Consider the following 18,636-nt stretch of genomic DNA (forward strand, 5'->3'; position numbering starts at 1 on the left):
GGAATCAGATGACACAGATTTAAGGCAGAAGCAGCAATGACCATATAAGGAAAAACTTCTTTATGCACCGAGTGGTTAGGATCTGGAATGCACTGTATGAGACTGTGGTGGAGGCAGATTCAATCATGGCTTTCAAAAATGAATTGGATAAGCACCTGAAGAGAAAAAAATTGCATGGCTAAAGGGGAAAGGACAGGGCAGTGGGACTAGATGGCGTGCTCTTGGAGGGCGTTGGCACGGACACAACAAACGAAGGGCCTCCTTCTGTACTTATATTCTATATTAAATAGGCATATAGATAACATATATTTATATTCTGGTCCATCTCCTTTTATGAGCTGGATTGATGCTCTCCTATTGCTTGTGGCACCCTGCCTCAGCTACAGATCAAATCTATAGTGATATGAAGGCGTGGGCCAGGCTGTTCTGCGTGAAATAGTTGCTGCTGTATGAACCCAGTCAGGGGAGTTGGCCTGTAGGAAGATGTAGTGGCGGGAAGTGTAAGAGGTTCAAGTAGGTGAATGGCAATCTGTATTGGGGGCTCTGGCACTTTTCATAAGTGTTGGGCTGCAGTGGCACAATTCAGGATATAGTCTGTAGCACTAAGAGTGGAATATCTTGAATCCTGCAGAAGTAGGCCTCTAAAGAGCAAAACAAAAGTGAAAAGCTTCAAGACGCACTTGGTTGTCAGATCCAATGGTATTAAGGGCCGGAGCATCCTGTTCCTACCCGAGTCCTGCTATATTGACTGACCTGCAGTTTATAGGAAAGAAGTAATGCAACAGGTTTTAAATTTAAACAACATTTCATTTAAGATTTCTTAAATTTGGGGAATCGGCAAGTCTGAAAATCAGGTTCAATAAAACAAAATAGTGGATGAATCTGGGCAAATCATGCTAACTAGTGCCGGGAAACCTGCAACTAAAATACAACAGGTGGATTAGGTTTTTACATTATATTGAAGAGTTGACATATTTTTAATGCCTTTTCCCATTACAGGAGGAGACTTTCAGTAATGTTGGCACAGAGATTAATTTTAAAATCGTGATAACAGGAGGTAGGTTAGTGAACAGGAACTATGAGCCAAAGTTGGTTTTGAACCACATACTGCATTTCAGTGATTTGTCAGTAGAGGGCATTTTCTACTATTACTGGAAGTCGAAACGAGCTTTGACATGCTGTGTTACTTAGAAAAGAATGTCCTCTTGCGGTATACTCTGGACATGGAGCAATATACCGCTAACTTTTTCAAATTAGAAAATTAGTCCAGAGCCATAAAAGTTAACCCATGCAAAAATTTTCTCAGCGCACACACACTTGGTAGGAGGGGAAAGGACCATTGAGAAACATACCTTGTGTTTTTCAAGAAACTCTGGAGATAGCGTCCACGGTGCATCCCTGATAACCTCATCAACATAGCGGCAATGTCTCAGGGCATCATAGCGCTCAATCTCATTCATGACAGTGAAACCTTTGTACTGGTGTGTTAGATCATCGCTGCATACTGAGACCAAACACACACAAGCAATCCTTATAAGAAATCCATTACACAGGCATCCCACATAGACATAAATACTGGTCCCACCAGCATTTTCAATGACTGTCACCATTTCACCTTTTTGCAGATGTCTGTATGCCCAGTTTCAGGACAAATGATTTTATAAAAGTATATGAATTTGTAGCAGGTTTTATAATGCAACTCACAGCTCTCCAATTTAATAATGACAATAGCACTGTACCACTGGGTTAATGTAACTGCTTTGAACCCACTATTTCCCATTCTCATTTCCAGCCAAAGCATTATGGGAGGGATAGCATGCAAAAGTGTCAAGCGGAGGTCTACCAATCGCATGTGGGAGTTAAGCAGAAAGTCAGGTCACTACGGCCCACTCTCAGGCAACTTCTAGTTGCTGGTTAAAAAGCAGCAGTATGGAATAGGTGAGACCTGTGTCGGAATGGGGCATGGCACAGGCAGGGACACGGAGGAAGAGGGAATCCACAAAAAATAAATATTTACACTATTCTGTTTAGGAACTCTGGTTTTAAAGGTATTCTAAGTCATTGTGTTTGTCAGTACATATCTTAAAGACTAGTTGCATCGTAAATAATCTACATGCCTCTTCCTACATGACTCTTCCTTTGCTTTCATGTCAGATGTGTTGGGCAAGATTGATTGTGTGTGCTGTTATTTAACCATCACTTGCAATGAAAGATCTATAACTTCATCTTACGATCAAACTATTAATATACCTGACAGTACTCTATCTTGTCATTAACACTAATGTATTCCTTAATACTTGCATCAAAGAAAAAAATTGCTTGTTGCAAGAACATTTTGATTACTGAGCAATGGATCTGTAGGAGGATATGAGCAGAACTGTCAACACTGAGGGAATAATAGAAGTGACATTTGAGAAAAGCAAGAAAGATTGCAAATCCATTTAAGGATTTGAAGCTGTACTTATATTTCAGAATGACATCACCAAGAGCGGTTATATTTTTAAACCAAAAACTGAGTGACATTTGGCAAGTATGAGTGTGAGATGGAAACATCTAGAAAACAACATAAAAATTGTATGGGAGTTAATGTGTAAAGCAGGCACATTCATTAGCACTTTCAAACTGATGTACTAATCACCTTTGGAATACCATCAGAACACCGTGACTGATGGATACCCGGAAATGGAAACTGAGTCAGAATTAGCTCTGAACTAAGGCATGGCAGCAGTGTTTCAACCAGTGCAAGGATGGGAAGGCAATTTTCTGTGGAAACCATGGGGAACAGTTTCTGGAGCAGACTGTACTCCTTTCCCAACAGATGCGCTCCAGTGAGTGGCAGCACTGTTGGTCCAATGGGGGAAATGGGTTACAAAAAAAAAATACATTGAAGAAATATCTGTCACACTTTTTTGATATCCACAGTCCTCAGTTTCTAAACCTCGCTTTGTGTCAACCACAAGAGTTACTTGCTTCAGTTGAACTTTACATATTTTGTTTCAATTGGTTTATCCCTCAGTTCTTACCTCCGACGAGCAAGTAGGTATTTGGGAAAAGATTTTTGGCTTGCATGAGAGCCCGAGCATGACCAGAGTGAAAGAGATCGAAAATTCCATCTGCATAAACTCTCACTGGTCTGTCAACTGTAAAAGGATAAACCAGCACAGGATTACAAGTTAGCATGGAAATGGGAACCATTAAACATATTGCACCCGTGAACTTCGAACACAACACAGCAATGTTTCAGGTAAAATCATAAGTTTTGCCATGATATTTTCTCTATTCTCATCACCTAAGACATTGTAAAATTCCATAGCATTGCTGGTATTGGTACTATGAAAGCCTGGAGTACCAAAAATGGCGGCCGATCCAATTCCAGCACAGCCCACATTGTAAAGATACAAGTGCAGAGGTGACTTATATGTGCCAGAAGCAGACAGACTGGACAGATGGTAATGTCATTCAGCTTTTAAGTGATTTGGTACCTGATCTTCCATTTGGACCTTGCAGATCCTGTTAATGCCCTCTCTTAAATAACAAATGCATGATGGACCTGGCCGCCCCACCTGTGCTCACTAAAGCTTCAGCATGGGGCTTTCACGTGAGGTCCTTTAGACTTTCATTTGCTGCTGAGAGTTAGTGGAAGTACTGTGTTGTATGCTGTCAGAGAGGCTCCAAAAAGTTGTTTGACTCAAAAGGGAGTGGAGCTGAACTTTTCCAAGCTCAGTGGAGTTTGAAGGCCTGTCAGCAGAAAGCCTGCTATGACTCATGGAGACTATAGATGATCTTGGGCTGCAGCATGACAGGGACATGGAGCACAGACTGCAGAGAGGAGAAAATGTGCATAGAAGGAGGAGGAGGAAGGCTCTCAATAGAAGGCTAAAGCTAGCTACAGTATTCAGAGAGCACTTCTTCTACCTCCACCTCAGCCAGGAGCAATGTCTGAGATGGTCATGATTCACCAAGTAGATGCTTACCGAACTGTGCCACCTTCACCACCTGGTCCTGCTGCCAGTGTCTATGAAGATCACCATCACCCTCAATTTCTACACTAGCAGATCCTTCTAGGCTGAAGGCAGAGACATTGCCAATTTCTCACAACTAGCTGTGCATTGCTGCATCAAGGAGGTAACAGAGGCCCTGTAACAGAGGACAGGGGACTTTCTAGTCTTCCCTCTAACCAGAGAGAAGCAGGAGGAGTGGGCAAATGGCATTGGCAAGATAGTAGGATTCCCAATGGTGCGAGGAGTCATCAATTGCACACATGCCGCACTTTGGATGCCAGATCTCAATGGGGAGATGTATTGGAACGGCAAAGGGCTTCATTCGCTTAACATGCAGTGGATTTGTGACTACATACAGAGCATCATGTTGGTGAATGTTGCTATCTTCGCAACAGCCACGATGCTTTCATGCAGCACTAGTCAGTCATTCCTGCAACATCCAAGGCAATATGACAACCAGACGCTAGCCGCTAGGTAACAATGAGCCACACTCTACACGTGGCTCATGACACCTCTCCGCTACCCAACCACATGTGGCCAGCATCGTACAATGAGAGCCATGCTGCCACTAGGATCGTCATGGGGCAAATTGTTGGCTTGATAAAACAAAGATTTTACTGGCTGAATTGCTCCAGGGAGGTCTACACTACTCCCTGGAATGCATCTCCAAATTCGTGCTGGGCTTTTGTGTTTCCTGAGGGTGCAGCCCTTGCAACCAGGCATTCAGCGAGCATGTCAGAAGGAGGAAGAGGAGGTGGCAGAGGAGGGAAGCAAGCAAGCATCCAGGACCCCATCACTTTAGTGGACAGTTTGTGAGCAGTTAATCAGCCTTCAGTTCCCCTAAAATCATCCCTACATTACTGTTGGTACTGAATTCTCCACCCATCCATTCCTCTGTTACATACCATCATCTTGGACAAAATCCTGATAAAAGACACGAAAAAAGATCCATAACAGATTTATTTAACAACACATCCAATAACACAAACAGAGTTAAACCTTTGTGCGTTCCCTTACTGCCTCTCTTGCAGGGGCCTTTGCCTTGCCTAGTACTCCAATGGCTTTAGCTGACTTTTGATGGAGCAGACTGCAGATGGCCTTGTAGGATAGCCTCAGACAACCCTGGAACTTGAGTGCTCAGCTTCATCTACACCACCTCAGTGGTGGGTGGCAGTGGTTTATGCTTTCGGACTATGAGGTAACAGCAAGTGACTGGTGGAGTGGCGGTAATGGGAGGACAACTTTTTTTTAATTCTTTCACGGGAGGTGGACATTGCTGGCTAGGCCAGCATTTATTGCCCATCCCTAATTGCCCTTGAGAAGGTGGTGGTGAGCTGCTTTCTTGAACTGCTGCAGCCCATGTGGTGTAGCTACACCTGCAGTGCTGTTACGGAGGGAATTCCAGGATTTTTACCCAGTGACAGTGAAGGAACGGCGATATATTTCCAAGTCAGGATGGTGTGTGATTTGGAGGGGAACTTGCAGGTGGTGTTCCCATGCATCTGCTGCCCTTGACCTTCTCAGTGGTAAAGATTGTGGGTCTCGAAGGTGCTAAGGAGCCTTGGTGAGTTGCTGTAGTGCATCTTGCAGATGGTACACACTGCTGCCACTGTGTGTCTGTGGTGGGAGGGAGTGGATGTTAAAGACGGTGGATGGGGTGCCAATCAAGCAGGCTGCTTTGTCCTGGATATTTTCCGTGATGGCAGTTGCAACAGCCACAGTTGCAGCTGGTTTGATTATTGGCAGTACCATCTCCTTCAAAGGGCTCAGGAGATGTAGTGTGACAGTCTGCTACCGTTTCTCTGTTATTGCCTCCTATTATCTGTGACTTATCCTGCAAAAGAAAGGAAAAAATGACAGTGAGTGCATTGCACTCATCCAAGTAAAGTTAGGCAGTAAATACCAACAATTATTCAATTGCAGATTGCACCATGACAGACCTAAACCCAAGATGTTTGGGTGATGTGCCTGTCATGGCTGAATAGTTGTGGAAACTGCGAGATGTGGTGAGATGAGGCTTGCAGCTTTGTTAAGTATATGACTGGAGCATCTGAATATTAGGCATGAGACCTAATTGCTATGAATTACTGGCAGGTGAGTGCTGTACTGAGCAGTGTCTGAGATTCAGGGTGCTGTCAGTAGGAGATGGCATCCAAGAATGCAATCACTGGCGACTACTTGGGTGAGACCATTGGATTTTGTTCAACACTGCATCCAGGACCTTGGGGCCAGACTCCTTGCATTGACTTCAGTTGGCACCAGCTCCCATTCCTTTTGCAGTGCGTTTGAATTCCCTGCAAAAGCTTCACCTCTCTCCTGGTTTCCACCTCCTGGAGTAAGGCCACCAGCAGAGCATCAGAGATCCCGGGAGCCCTCTCTCTGGCCGGCTGCCCCATTAGAACTGTTACTCATTCTCTCAGACATCCCCTGCTGTACTGAGATTGCATCTCCTCTTTAAGGAGGTGCAGGCTTGCTGTAACTCATGCTATCCATGCAGACCTGGGCCCCCTACTGAGCATTTAACCTATCAGTAGCATGTTTCACAGTAGGCTACACACCTCTATCATAAGCAAGCAGCATGAAATCTGCATGCCAACTGCATCACCTCAATCTGGCACCAGGTAATCACACATGATAATCTTGGAGCTGCTACAGCTCTTGCTGGGGTACATTTATACTTTCCAGCCATCTTTAGGGACCTCACCCAGGTAAAGTTAGGCAATCAATGCCTACAGGTTAATTAATTGCTGATTGCACCATGGACAGACCTAAACCTGTCCTCACCTAAGATCCACATATACAGGGCAGAATCTTGTTGAAACATCGGGGAGTCTCGCTTGTCAGCTAGAGAGCTAACGAGAGACCGACAATGCCTCTTTTTGGGAAGGCCCACTGAACCACAAACCAATCAGGCAGTGGCGAGGCCAGCAGCAGGTCTTCCCCTGGAATGAAGACCCTGGGGGCAGAAGTCTCACCTACCAAGAGCTGCAGTCCTCCTGTGCTCAGCAGCACTACTGAAGAGGCTGTGGCTGCTGCCAGAATGACTGGCACCCGAGTCCCCGATCCAGGCCACAGGTGGGGTTTGGCAGGGGTGGGAGGTGGGGGGGGCGGGGGGGGGGGCGGTGTAGTTGGTTGGTTCGCAGGGTTGTGGCTGTGGGTGAAGGGGTCAGCAGCAAGGCCTGGGGGGTAGCTCCCAGTGGGCTCCCTCCTTTCCAAAGTCAAGTCCCTCGCTTAGGCACTGAGTGCCTTTAATCGAGGGAACCCACCCCCCTCCATCCACCCACCTGAGGGTGACAAGCTGGCCACATGGTTTTAGCTGTCGTGCATGCCGCACGGCAACAGGGCTAACTGCAGCTGGGTTAATACCAGTGTCGGTGGGTGTTGAAGTCATTAATTGGCCTGTGGTGGAGAGGTCGACCATGGGCCTTCCCACCCAGAACTTAATTCTGATGGAGGCGGGGTTCACCATTGTTCACCATCCCACCTGATTACATACTCTTCCCGCCTCCAAGCTCACCACCAGCGACAGCAGAAGATTGCGTCTGGGATCACTGACCAGCGATAAGGGGTATTTGATTTTTCAAAGGCTGTTATTGTCCTAGCCCAGGAATACTAAACCTAGTCACAGCACCTTTTCCCACCTTGGCAAAGATTAACTAACTCAACAGAGACTAAACACAGAACCTGGGATTTCCAGTCTACATGGTATATTTAGATATTAGGCAATACATGTACCAATTGAGCCATTGGGAGAACAAGCTTTATTACATTTTCATAGCGTGTAGTACTACTAATGTGATACAGTAATATAAATTAATTCCCACTATAATCAGAATTGGTGTTATTTGCAACAAGGGCCAGCTGGAAATTTGCTTTACGGGGACTTCATGAGCAAGTGTTTGACATAGCTACTTTGGGGCAATTTTTCCTTTCACCAACTGGGCAGTAATCTGATGAACTGGATATCCTATCCCTGGTGAAAATTGGGCAAGATCTACAACAGCAAAACATGAGATGGAGAGGGAGAGCTGGGTGCCATCAGTGTACATGTGGATGCTGACACACATCATCAAAAGGCAGCATGTAGTCAAGGGAGAAGAGTGATTCTTGGGTTCATCAGAGTTAACAGTGCTGGGAAGGAAGAGAAATCATTGCTGGGGATGCCCTGGCTCTGATTAAATGGGTAAGTGTAAACCAACTGACAGCAGATCCACTGAGCTGGACAGTGGGGAAGAGGCTTTCAAGAATGATGGAGTGGGCAACAATGTCAAAGGTTGCTGAGAGGTCAAGGAGGAAGAGATCAGAAAATGCACCATGGTCACAGTCAAAGATAACATTTATGACTTTGATTAGATCCCCTTCAGTGCCTTGGGAGCGGATAAACCCTGATTGGAGAGATTCAAACATGGGGATAGATTTTAACTAGTGAGCAGCTGACTGATGGGATGCCTTCCACTTGACTGTTAATGACATCCAGGCCTCCTGTTGACACCTTCAGATCTAGGCATCTATGGGAAGAAAATGAGTGCCCACAATTTTAAGGATAAAAGAGTGCATGAAGTCCTCAGTTGGAGGTGAGAACGTGGAGATATGCTGGGAAGAAGGGTTTAAGGAGATAATTGGTATGTGGAGAAAAGAAGCCAATGGTATCTTGCTCTTCAGAATGGATAGGTTGGCAAGAGAGTGATTGGTGCAATGAGGTTGCTGCTTGAAAGGAGGCTGCATTGCACCCTTTGGAGAGAGACACAAAAAGTGATTGTGGACTTCACTGACAAATGGCTTCGATCTGATGAAGTCAGTAAAATATTTTTCAGGTCTTAGTCCCCAGACCTAATTTGTATTGGCATAACCGCCTTGAAAATATTGCAAGCATAATAAGAAGAAATTTATATGTTAGGAAATCAAAGACTAACTTGGTGTTCCAAAACGGGCCTGAGCAATAGTCAGTCTTTCATGAGGGGCCTTGCATTGGCAGCTTGTTTCATTTGCAAATGCGGCAGGTTCAGTCAATGTCTGAAGAGAAAAACAAGGGAAAAAATAAAGATTAGGGCATACTCTTCAGTGCTTTAACATGATTTATAGCACGAATTATTTCTGACAGCTATAGAAAAGCTGTACAATACTTTACTGAGTGATTGTTCAATTTATTTGAGGCGCTTTGGCACTTTGCATAATTTGCATCTAATCACTTAATATCCACAAAAATCATCTCCCTTTATAAATCCAATACTATTCTATCAAGACGAATTTGAAACTCTATTTAACTCAGCATATTTTGCAATAATATTAAGATAAAATACCTTTAATGACGACAAAAGATCACAGGTAAATTGACATTTTTTTTTATTAATATGGTGGTGTGTGTTTTAGCTGGTTTTTTTCAACAGCCTTTCAAATGCAGCAATTTATATTGGGTTGCAATTAAGGTCCTTCTTGTCACATGGTAAATGCTAAGGTAAAGGAAAGACATAAATCGAGTGCAGATAGGAACACATAGGAATATTCGGAGCAGGGATGGGTTATTCAGCCCCTCGAGCATGCTGCACCGTTCAATTAAATCATGGCTCTAATCACTTTCTTGCCTCGCTTCATATCTTTTGGTACTGTTACCTAACAAAATTCTATCTATTCCAATCCTGAGAGCTCCAATTGTCCAAATCTTTTGGAAGAGAAAGTTCCAAATGTTTACATCCTTTTTGTACGCAGTGCTTCCTAATTTCACTCCTGAATGGCCTAGGTCTAATTTCAAAATTATACCTTCTTGTTCTTGCTTCCCCCAGAGGAAATAGTTTCTCTGTATCTACCCTTTCAAACACTTCTATCATTTTAAACACTTCAATCAGGTCAACCCTCAATCTCCTGTAGTCAAGGGAAAACAAGACAAGTTTCTGTAACCTGTCCTCATAATTTATCTCTGTAAGCCCTGGTATCATTTTGGTGTGCTTGTGTTGCACCCCATTCAAGGCAAATATATCCTTCCTGATGAGCGGTACCATTTGTAAACTCCTTAGAGCATCAGTAGCATCGAATGATAGAGCAGATGATACAGCAAATCATCATCCCCCTTGTTTAATAACAAATCCCATATTTCCATTTATTTTGTTTGGATTTGTGATTTAAGTTATTTGATAGAAAGTTGCAGAAAATACATATTTTATAAAACTACATTCAAGTAAAAATGTTTACCTACAATAAATATGAAATATTCATCTCTGTACCACACATTAATGGCTGTTGAACAATTAAGGTGATCTGATGCTGAAAAAGCTGACAGGCACACAATTACAGCGCTTGACATAGCTTTTTGACCAAGGCTGCAACATAAAACTTGCTGGTTCATCCGCCACACTACTAGAGAGTGAATCACAAGCTTGTAACCTAATTGAGGGGTTCAAATTACATAAACTGCAGCAGTTTATAAATGGAACTCATGTTCCAAGAACGAATTACATCTTTGAAATGTTAATTTTGTAATGTTACATTTCTTACAAAATATGCTTTCTGGGCATCAGCTGCTTTGAGACCTTTTTCTATACTAGACTTACACAAATGTAAGTTGTTGTTATCACAGCAACTATGACTCACATGACTCCATTAGGGATATTACAATCCTTTTTGATTCCATTACCAAATGTGTGGTCTCCTGTGATTCAGAATTGCAAGGATTTTTTCCCCAGTAGCTTATGAGGTTGTTCATTCTACAAATAGAATCCTGAACTGAACACATGCTCCAGTTAATGTTTAGCTTATACAGAGGCCCCTATGCTGTAATCTGAGAGCTGCATTCGACTGCATCAGTTTTAGTGGAATGAAGAGAGCCACAAAGCTATTGCGCTAATTTTTTTTTAAACAAACATTTACAAGCATGCACAACTTTGTAGATGTGTATTTAATTTAAATTGACAATGTTTATAATTGATTGGTTAATGTAGGAAAATAAAATTATTGCCCTATTTGTTTTTTCCATAGCTTTCTATCATTCTCTTCTTCAAATGTTTATCTACTCTTCCCTTAAAAGATACAAGTTTTTTCCCCCACCATTCAATGTGACAGAATATTTCACACTACAACAACTTGGGTTAAAAAGATCTCCTAACCCTTATGCTCACTCACAATTTTAAATTGATAACAGACTCTCAAACCAGACAAAATAGGTTTTCCTTATCAAACCCCTTCATAACTGTAAAATCCTCAATAAAATTTCCTTTTAGTTCTCATTGTTCCAGTAGAAATACTCGAGTCTCTTGTCATAATTATATTCTCTCATCCTTGACATCATCCTGATGAATCTACACAATGTACTTCTATGGCTTTAATGTCCTTTCTATAATGAAGTATCATAACAGGATTCTAACTTTGGCCAAACCACCTTTGCTGTTGTACCCTATGCCCTTACTTACAAAACTCCAAATGCTGTTGGCCTGTTTCGTAGCTCTTTTTACATGCAGTTGCACTTTCGAGGAATTATGTGCACCATCGCTAAGACCACTTCTAAAACATTGTCCAACTGCCTCAGCTCTTCTTTTGCTGAAACCCTCATCCATGCCTGTTATCTACTTGATTCCAACACACTCCTGGCTGGCCTCCCACATTTCACCCTCCGTGAACTTGAGGTCATCCAAAGCTTTGCTGCCCAAGTCCTCACTCGTAACAAGTCCTGTTCATCCATCATCCCTGTGTTCGCTGACCTACCTTGGCTCCCAGTTAAGCAACACCTCAATTTAAAACTTCTCATTCTGGTTTTCAAATCCCTCCCTGATCTTGCCCCTCCCTATCTCTATAATCTCCTCCAGCCCCACAAACCACTGAAATTTTCATATGTCTCCAGTTCTGCCTTCTTGAGCAACACCAATGTTAATCATTCCGCCATTGGTGGGCATGCCTTCAGATGCCTAGGCCCTAAACTCTGGAAGACTCTTTCCAAACCTCTTTGCCTCTCTTTTTCTCCTTTTCCTTCTTTAAGATGCTCCTTAAAACCTACTTCTTTGGCCAAGCATTTGATCGTGTGCCCCAATATCTATGTGACTCGGTGCCAAATTTAGTTCAATAACATTCCAGTGAATCACCGTGAGACATCTTGCTAAGTTAAAGGTGCTATATAAATAATAGTTAATGCTGCTGTTTATTATCTACATTAAGTTTGTCCCATCGTCTTATTTTTGGGTTTCATTGTACCACTGGTATTTTGTCTTCAGTCATTGTGGGTAGCACAGCCAAGTCTGACCTGTCCTTAACCAACTTTCCACCAAGGTTCACTGGTTCATGGCCTGGAGCTGGAGCCCTCAATGGTTTCTCCTACCAGTAGCTCAAAAACCTACCAGTAACTCAAAAACCAATTACACCGTCCGTACTGCCACATAAGGGCTTCGATTTATCCCCAGATACGTGCTGAGCTAATTTGCCACAACAGGATATGATTGGAACACCCCAACTGACCTCATTGCCCATGGGTTAGGAACACTAGGACTGCTGTACCTGATTGATGTACAGTGACTTGCTAGAAATGTAAAAGTGTGGGGTCAGATGAATGTGTGGTTTGGTTTTGATGCTCTCTAGGGTTGTGGTGCTCTCCACTTCTGAATAGCTAACCAACCATCCAAGCCTTTTACTTCTTTGAACTGCCTCCAAGAATAGGATATAGAATGCTAAAGACTTCACAGTTAGTGATTCTCATGTTTTAGTGTGTTTACATCATGACACTATTTTGCTTCATAACCCAAGGCTACTGATGCACTGAACTGGTTCAGCATGCCTAGTAGAGGAGGAGATTGTTATTGTAATGGCAGAATGCATAAAAAAAGTGTTATCACTGCCACTGGCTGTGTGGAGGTTGGTCTGTCTATGTTGAGGAATTATGATCTGCAGCAGAATTGTGAATCAGCAATCAATGATAATCACATAAGATAAAAATGCCAGTCCAATAAGAAATAACTTTGAACGGTCAAGATTCTGTTACTAGAAGATGATTATTCATAATACTAAACTGTATCCAGTTCACTGCTGATGTCACAATTTCAGTTACAGACTAGTATGGGAATGTCTTGCACTTAACATTGAAAACCTATATGGGCTCAAACTGATGCTACATCTGACTTGTAACTGAAAAACAATGTGTTCAAAGAGTGGAATTGTTTAATTCCCAAAGATGAACGTTCCTCACGTGATGAGCACAAATCACCTAAAAGTAGAAAGAAGAAGAAAGAAACAGCTACTTAGCACTGCCCTGACCCATTGCTATATCAGCATACAATTACAACCAGCTCTCAGTCCATCCTAATAGCATTTACCTCTTACACTGATTAAAAAATAAACTATTCCATCTCAAACCTCCCTTTATCCTCTACAAATTTTCACCAATCATCATGAAACACCAATTTATCCATCATTGAGTCTACCATCTAGAATAAAATATACCTCCAGTCTTATTTCATTCTCATGCAAAATGAATGTAAAGCTTTTAGTGCAAAGGGGGTGGTAAAATGAACTCTCGAAAACCAGCTGCGTTATTGAGAGACAATCTGAGTGTCCACAGGGTAAATCTCCAGCAGGAGGAAGAGAAAGTTGGACAATGATTCACAACAGACTGCTCTCATGCAGTCTCCAGCAACTCTGCCAAAGGGCTGGTAGCAGACTGTTTTGGCCAGAATTTGTTGTATTGATTGCAGAAAGAAACCAAAGTTGACAGAAAGGAAAACTGAAAGCTCTTATTTTGACCATTTACATCCAATCCCACCAACTAAAAGCATGGCTTGCACATAGAGGGTTAATGATGTTGTTTCTTTGGTACTCACATTATAGCAGTTTGATTTCTGCTATAATGCTCAAAATCAGGCAGCACAGTGGAGGAAAGTGAAGAGACAGGAAGGTTATTGCCGTAATCTCACCCCAACTTGGAACCTTCCTTTCCTCTCTTATTATGTACATTAGCCAGCTGCCACATTGCTCCCCAACTTTTGCCCCACCCACTTTTAAATGCCGATGAGGAGGTCTGGGAAGTGACAGTATTTTCCTGTCTTCCATATCAGCATGTCTTCAGAGACTGCCGGAAGAGAGATGGTGTTGCAACCTATGGTAGCAACAGCATGCCAGCTCTCAACAATGATAGGAGTGCCATAGTAAAGGGTGAATCTGTCTGACCTCATGTCACGTAGCAGCAACTGGATGGCTCAGTAAGATCCATTTTAAACACAGTCAAGGTGTTTCTCCTCTTATTTGGACCTTCCTGCATCTCTTTGTGAAACTGAAGTGCCACCAATTTTTGCCGGTCAGCAGTGGTGGGTGGACTTACTCAATGTCCTGCCAGGGACCTTCCCTCAATATTTAACGACCCAGCCCAAGAGAACGGATCAGGTAATGATGAGGTTGGGTCATTAATCCTGTTCGTTTGATTCAGAAAAAAATTCAACCCTTCATATTTTACTTTTGCTGTTTTGCTTTAGCTTCTATTATCAAAAAAGCCCAAAGTATTTTACAAGCAAACTCTGGTGTCACTAAAATGGAATGCCCCAAGTTCCTGTCACCTTTGTGTGCATCTGTGAAAGTCAATTTAAATTTCTGCTCAGCTTTGGTTAATTAAACTTCCCAGGTTTGGAGAACTGGTCAAGGTTACCACCTACATGGGGGATTTAGGCAGTCTTTTTACACCAATAAACAACTAGTCTTTACCAGTTTGGGAAACTTAAAGGGAGAAGACTCTTTATATATTATTGACTTTTAACTGCCACCTGAAATGGCCTAGCAAGCCATTCCATTCAAGGACACTTAGGGAGGGGAAACAAATGCTGTCCTTGCCAGTGATGCCCACATCCCATGAAAGAATAAATTTTTTAAAAAACATAATATTTATAGTATCACATCATAATATCCACAAATTCCTCTATTCCTTTCTCTCTCATATACCTATTCCCTTAAATACATCTACGCTATCTGCCTCAGCTACTCCATGTGGTAGCAAGTTCCCCATTCTAACCACTCTCCAATAGAGATTTCTCCTGAATTCCTTAGTGCATTTATTGATGATTATATTATATTTATGACCACTAGCTTTGAACTCCCCATAAGCAGAATCATTTTGGGAGAAAAATTGGATTAGAACTGTTTTTGAGCTCAGCAATCATGATACACGATTATTCCATGCCCGGTTTCTTGGAGGCAGGTAGCAAGCAAACTACCTGCTGCCTGCTCATCTAAATTATTCCAACATGCAACCCAGCATGGAGTGTGCTGCTAACTTATTGTATGCTCAATGGAGGGCCCAGCAGTTTGTGTGGCTAGCGCACGCACAGCTAGTCTGGACCATTTAAAGGCAGCTAGCCTGCCCCTCAAAGTGGAGCTGCATTCACACAGCAGGAGCAGTAACCATCACTGGAACACTTTACAGGGAGGAAAAAACACAGCAAACGGAGCAACAGGCAAGGGAAAAGACTCCCAGGTTTCTTGATGCGGCACTGGAGGTATTAGTGTTAGAGGTGCAAAGGAGAAAAGATGTCATGTTCCATCAGGGGCCAAAAGGCCCTCAAGATGCACCATGAGATGGGCAGCCACAGAGGTCATTGCCTGGACTCTCATCCTGAGCGCCTGGCTACAATGCTGGGAAACAGTTCAATGACCTCACATGCATGGTCAAGGTCAGAGATTGCATGTCACTTGATATCTCCTTTCACTGCTCCATCAACATATGCTGCTCAATGCACCATGGCCCCATCAACCATCAGCAATTATGACTAGCATTCAGATAATGCACCTCTTCCTCACACACATACTAATGCTGCCAACCTCACACCCACCTCTTGTTGCTTCCACATATCTTCAGCTATTCAGTGGTAGGCACATGACCCAAATGTATTATAACAGACTCACTATTCTGCAAGAGAGATGGAAGAATGTCAATCTGGTGCATACCCGCAGGAAGCAGCAGACAACCTGTGGGGGCACAGAACGTCTGCATTGACTGAGCCCTCTGGAGGAGATGGTGTCTTGCACTGAGGTCATTGCTTCTGAGATTGCTGACAACATTCAGGATGAAGGTACATTACCTTATACCACTTCTCAAATCCCATCTCACCCTCATCCTGCTATCTAGCAAGAACTGCAATCTGCAGATGGTTTGACCATGGATTTCTTGCTTTCCATCCCATCCATCTTCCTCACCACAATATTTCCCTCTGCTTTCAAGATCCAAGAACTGCTGCTTGGCTAACCACTGAGTCCCCATGAGACAGGTCTACAGACTCCACCCCAACCCCCACCCTTTCTGATGGAGAAGCACTGTCACTTGATCTGCCAATTGCAGCCACCAGCTCAGATCCTGGCACTGAGTGAAATTTAGAGGGTAGTACAGGGTTGGCATCTGCACGTGGTGAGTCACAGGGTATTAACAGGCTGCAGCCAGGCCAGGGCTTGTGTACCAGCTCAGCAGAGGGTGCAGATAAGTTCTGTTGCAGAGGATCCAGATGAGGACTTCAATGGGCATGCACACCGAGATGTTTAATACATTGGCAGATCTGCCACAGAGCCTGTTGAAGGAGTGTGGAGGAGTCTGGCTACAATTTCGCTGTCTTCAAAGTTTTTATGAGCAGTCAGCACCCTGCGTTCTCAACACTGTCCAACGCCGTGACTTGGTTGCGGTCTGACCAAAATGTTGAGGTCTCTCTCATGTTATGTAGCAAGATCTAAGGCTGTTTGCCATGTCGTACCTGTTTTTAATGTTGCTACCAGGCTGCTTGACCACCGCTGAGCACCATTGTGTGATTTTATAATGATATAAAGGCACCACTTATAAGGGATTGTGTAAACACATTGTGGGTTTATTTATTTAGACTCGGAACATGGGAATATTTATACATAGGTGGAAAGCTTGAAGACAGCAGCAGAGCTGTATGTACATGCAGAGCTTTGCGCAGAGCTCAGAGCCCATCTGGGGCAGGTGGCCAACTCTATCAGCACAACTGTGGAAGCAAACTTAATGCAGCAGCTGGGCTGATGTCACAGCTTCCATTGCAGCTCAAACAGAAGCTGCAGTGGAAGCCTAGACTGAAGTCATGAGGTCCATGCTTGCTGCCATGCAGGCTCAGATTGCTGCTATCATGGTTGGAGATACCTGTGCTCAAAGAGGGATGCTGGCTCTGACAGCAGTCCAGCAATCTGTCCTCCATCAGATTACTAGGATTGCTGAGGTGCCACCTGAGGGAGTGGCAGTCACTCTGCCCTGCACAAGCTTGCTGTTTTCTCTAGGATAACACCAGCCCAAGTTCACCCTTCTCCATGTCTACCCTATCAACCCCCTTCATAATCTGAAAGGCCTCTATCAAGTCACCAATCAGCCTTCATTTTCAGAGAAAAGTGCCCTAGCTCATTCAGCCTTTCCTGATATTTGTAATTGTTCAGCTTTGGCATCATCTGTTGTTCTATGCCTTTAAGGGATAGCAGTATGACTTCATTAGAAGGGAGTGTGTCATCAAAAAGCTGCTGCTGATGTCTTCAAACTTTCTACCTATGTATAAATGTTCCAATGTGCCGAGTCTAAATAAATGAACCCACAATGTGTTTACACAATCCCTTACGAGTGATTGGTGTTTATATCATTATAACAAAACATGGTGCTCAGAAGTGGTCAAAAGCAGCCTGGCAGCAAAATTAAGTACAGTACGACATGGTAAACAGCCTTAGATCGTGCTACATGGCATGAGACAGCCCTCAACATTTTGGTCAGACCGCAACTGAGTCACAGTTGGAGAGTGTTAAGAACACAGGATACTGACTGCGCAGAAAAGTTTTGAAGACACAGTGCCGGGGTAGTGCTCAAATAAAGAGCTGGTAAGCAGACGGATCCCTCGTGGTGAGATTTCAGCACATGGCCTGTCAGTCAGTGATTGGCACAGCGCGTCGAGAGGACCAGCATTGGGTTAACTCAGTTAGGACAGGCGAGTGACCAGGATGTGGGCCGGATCGATAGCAAGCGAGGGAGAATCAAACAAAAGAAAAACAAAAAAATGACCATCATAAAAATCAGGCCAGAGAAGGTTGCCATTATTACTGGGAGAGCTTAAGAAAAGTGCACTAAAGCAGCTACAGTGATACTCATCCCAGGTACGAAAGGAGAAGGAAGGTCAAAAGGATATTGTCAGAATGTTCACAAAATTCCCCAGTTTGGATTGGGATGCAGGTGACCTACTATCCAAATTCAAAATATTTAAACAGCGTACAGAGCTATGGTTTCTTGATTCAGACAAGCAAGCCGTAGAAATTTGTCTAGCAATTGGAAATGAAGCTCTACACAGGCTGAGCACCTCAGGATTAACAGCAGAAGAGCTGAAGGATCTCCAAATGATATGGACTGCATTGGAAGACTGGTTCAGAATCAGGTTAAACATCTGTATTTATTGAATAGAGTTCATGTCATTTCGACAACAGCCTACGGAATCCATAGACCACTTTGTCAGCTGATGCAGAGAAAAGGGTACATACTGTAATTTTTTTAAAATGCAGAGCTAGCAGACAGAATTGGTGATCACATGCACTCTCATGGAAGCATTCCAGAAAGATCTTCTAGACAAACCCAAAACATATAGCATCAAAGGGCTACGCAGGGATGGACGATAGTACAAAGCGATCCTCACAGGTGGACAAAGTTTAC

General features: G+C 43.3%; 1 protein-coding gene across 2 annotated transcripts in view; it reads right to left on the bottom strand.

Annotated features, from left to right (window-relative positions):
* The window catches only part of pcyt1ba (phosphate cytidylyltransferase 1B, choline a), a 106,052-nt gene that overhangs the window by 30,712 nt on the left and 56,704 nt on the right, over positions 1 to 18,636 (bottom strand). For both annotated transcript variants that reach the window (XM_078559830.1, XM_078559831.1), the window contains exons 2-4: positions 8,915 to 9,014; positions 3,024 to 3,140; positions 1,353 to 1,504 (exon numbers count right to left, since the gene is read on the bottom strand). In XM_078559830.1, the coding sequence (XP_078415956.1) occupies positions 1,353 to 1,504; positions 3,024 to 3,140; positions 8,915 to 9,014 (369 nt within the window). The remainder of the gene's footprint in view (positions 1 to 1,352; positions 1,505 to 3,023; positions 3,141 to 8,914; positions 9,015 to 18,636) is intronic.

This window comes from Cetorhinus maximus, chromosome 16, assembly GCF_964194155.1.
Source record: "Cetorhinus maximus chromosome 16, sCetMax3.hap1.1, whole genome shotgun sequence".
NCBI lineage: Eukaryota > Metazoa > Chordata > Chondrichthyes > Lamniformes > Cetorhinidae > Cetorhinus > Cetorhinus maximus.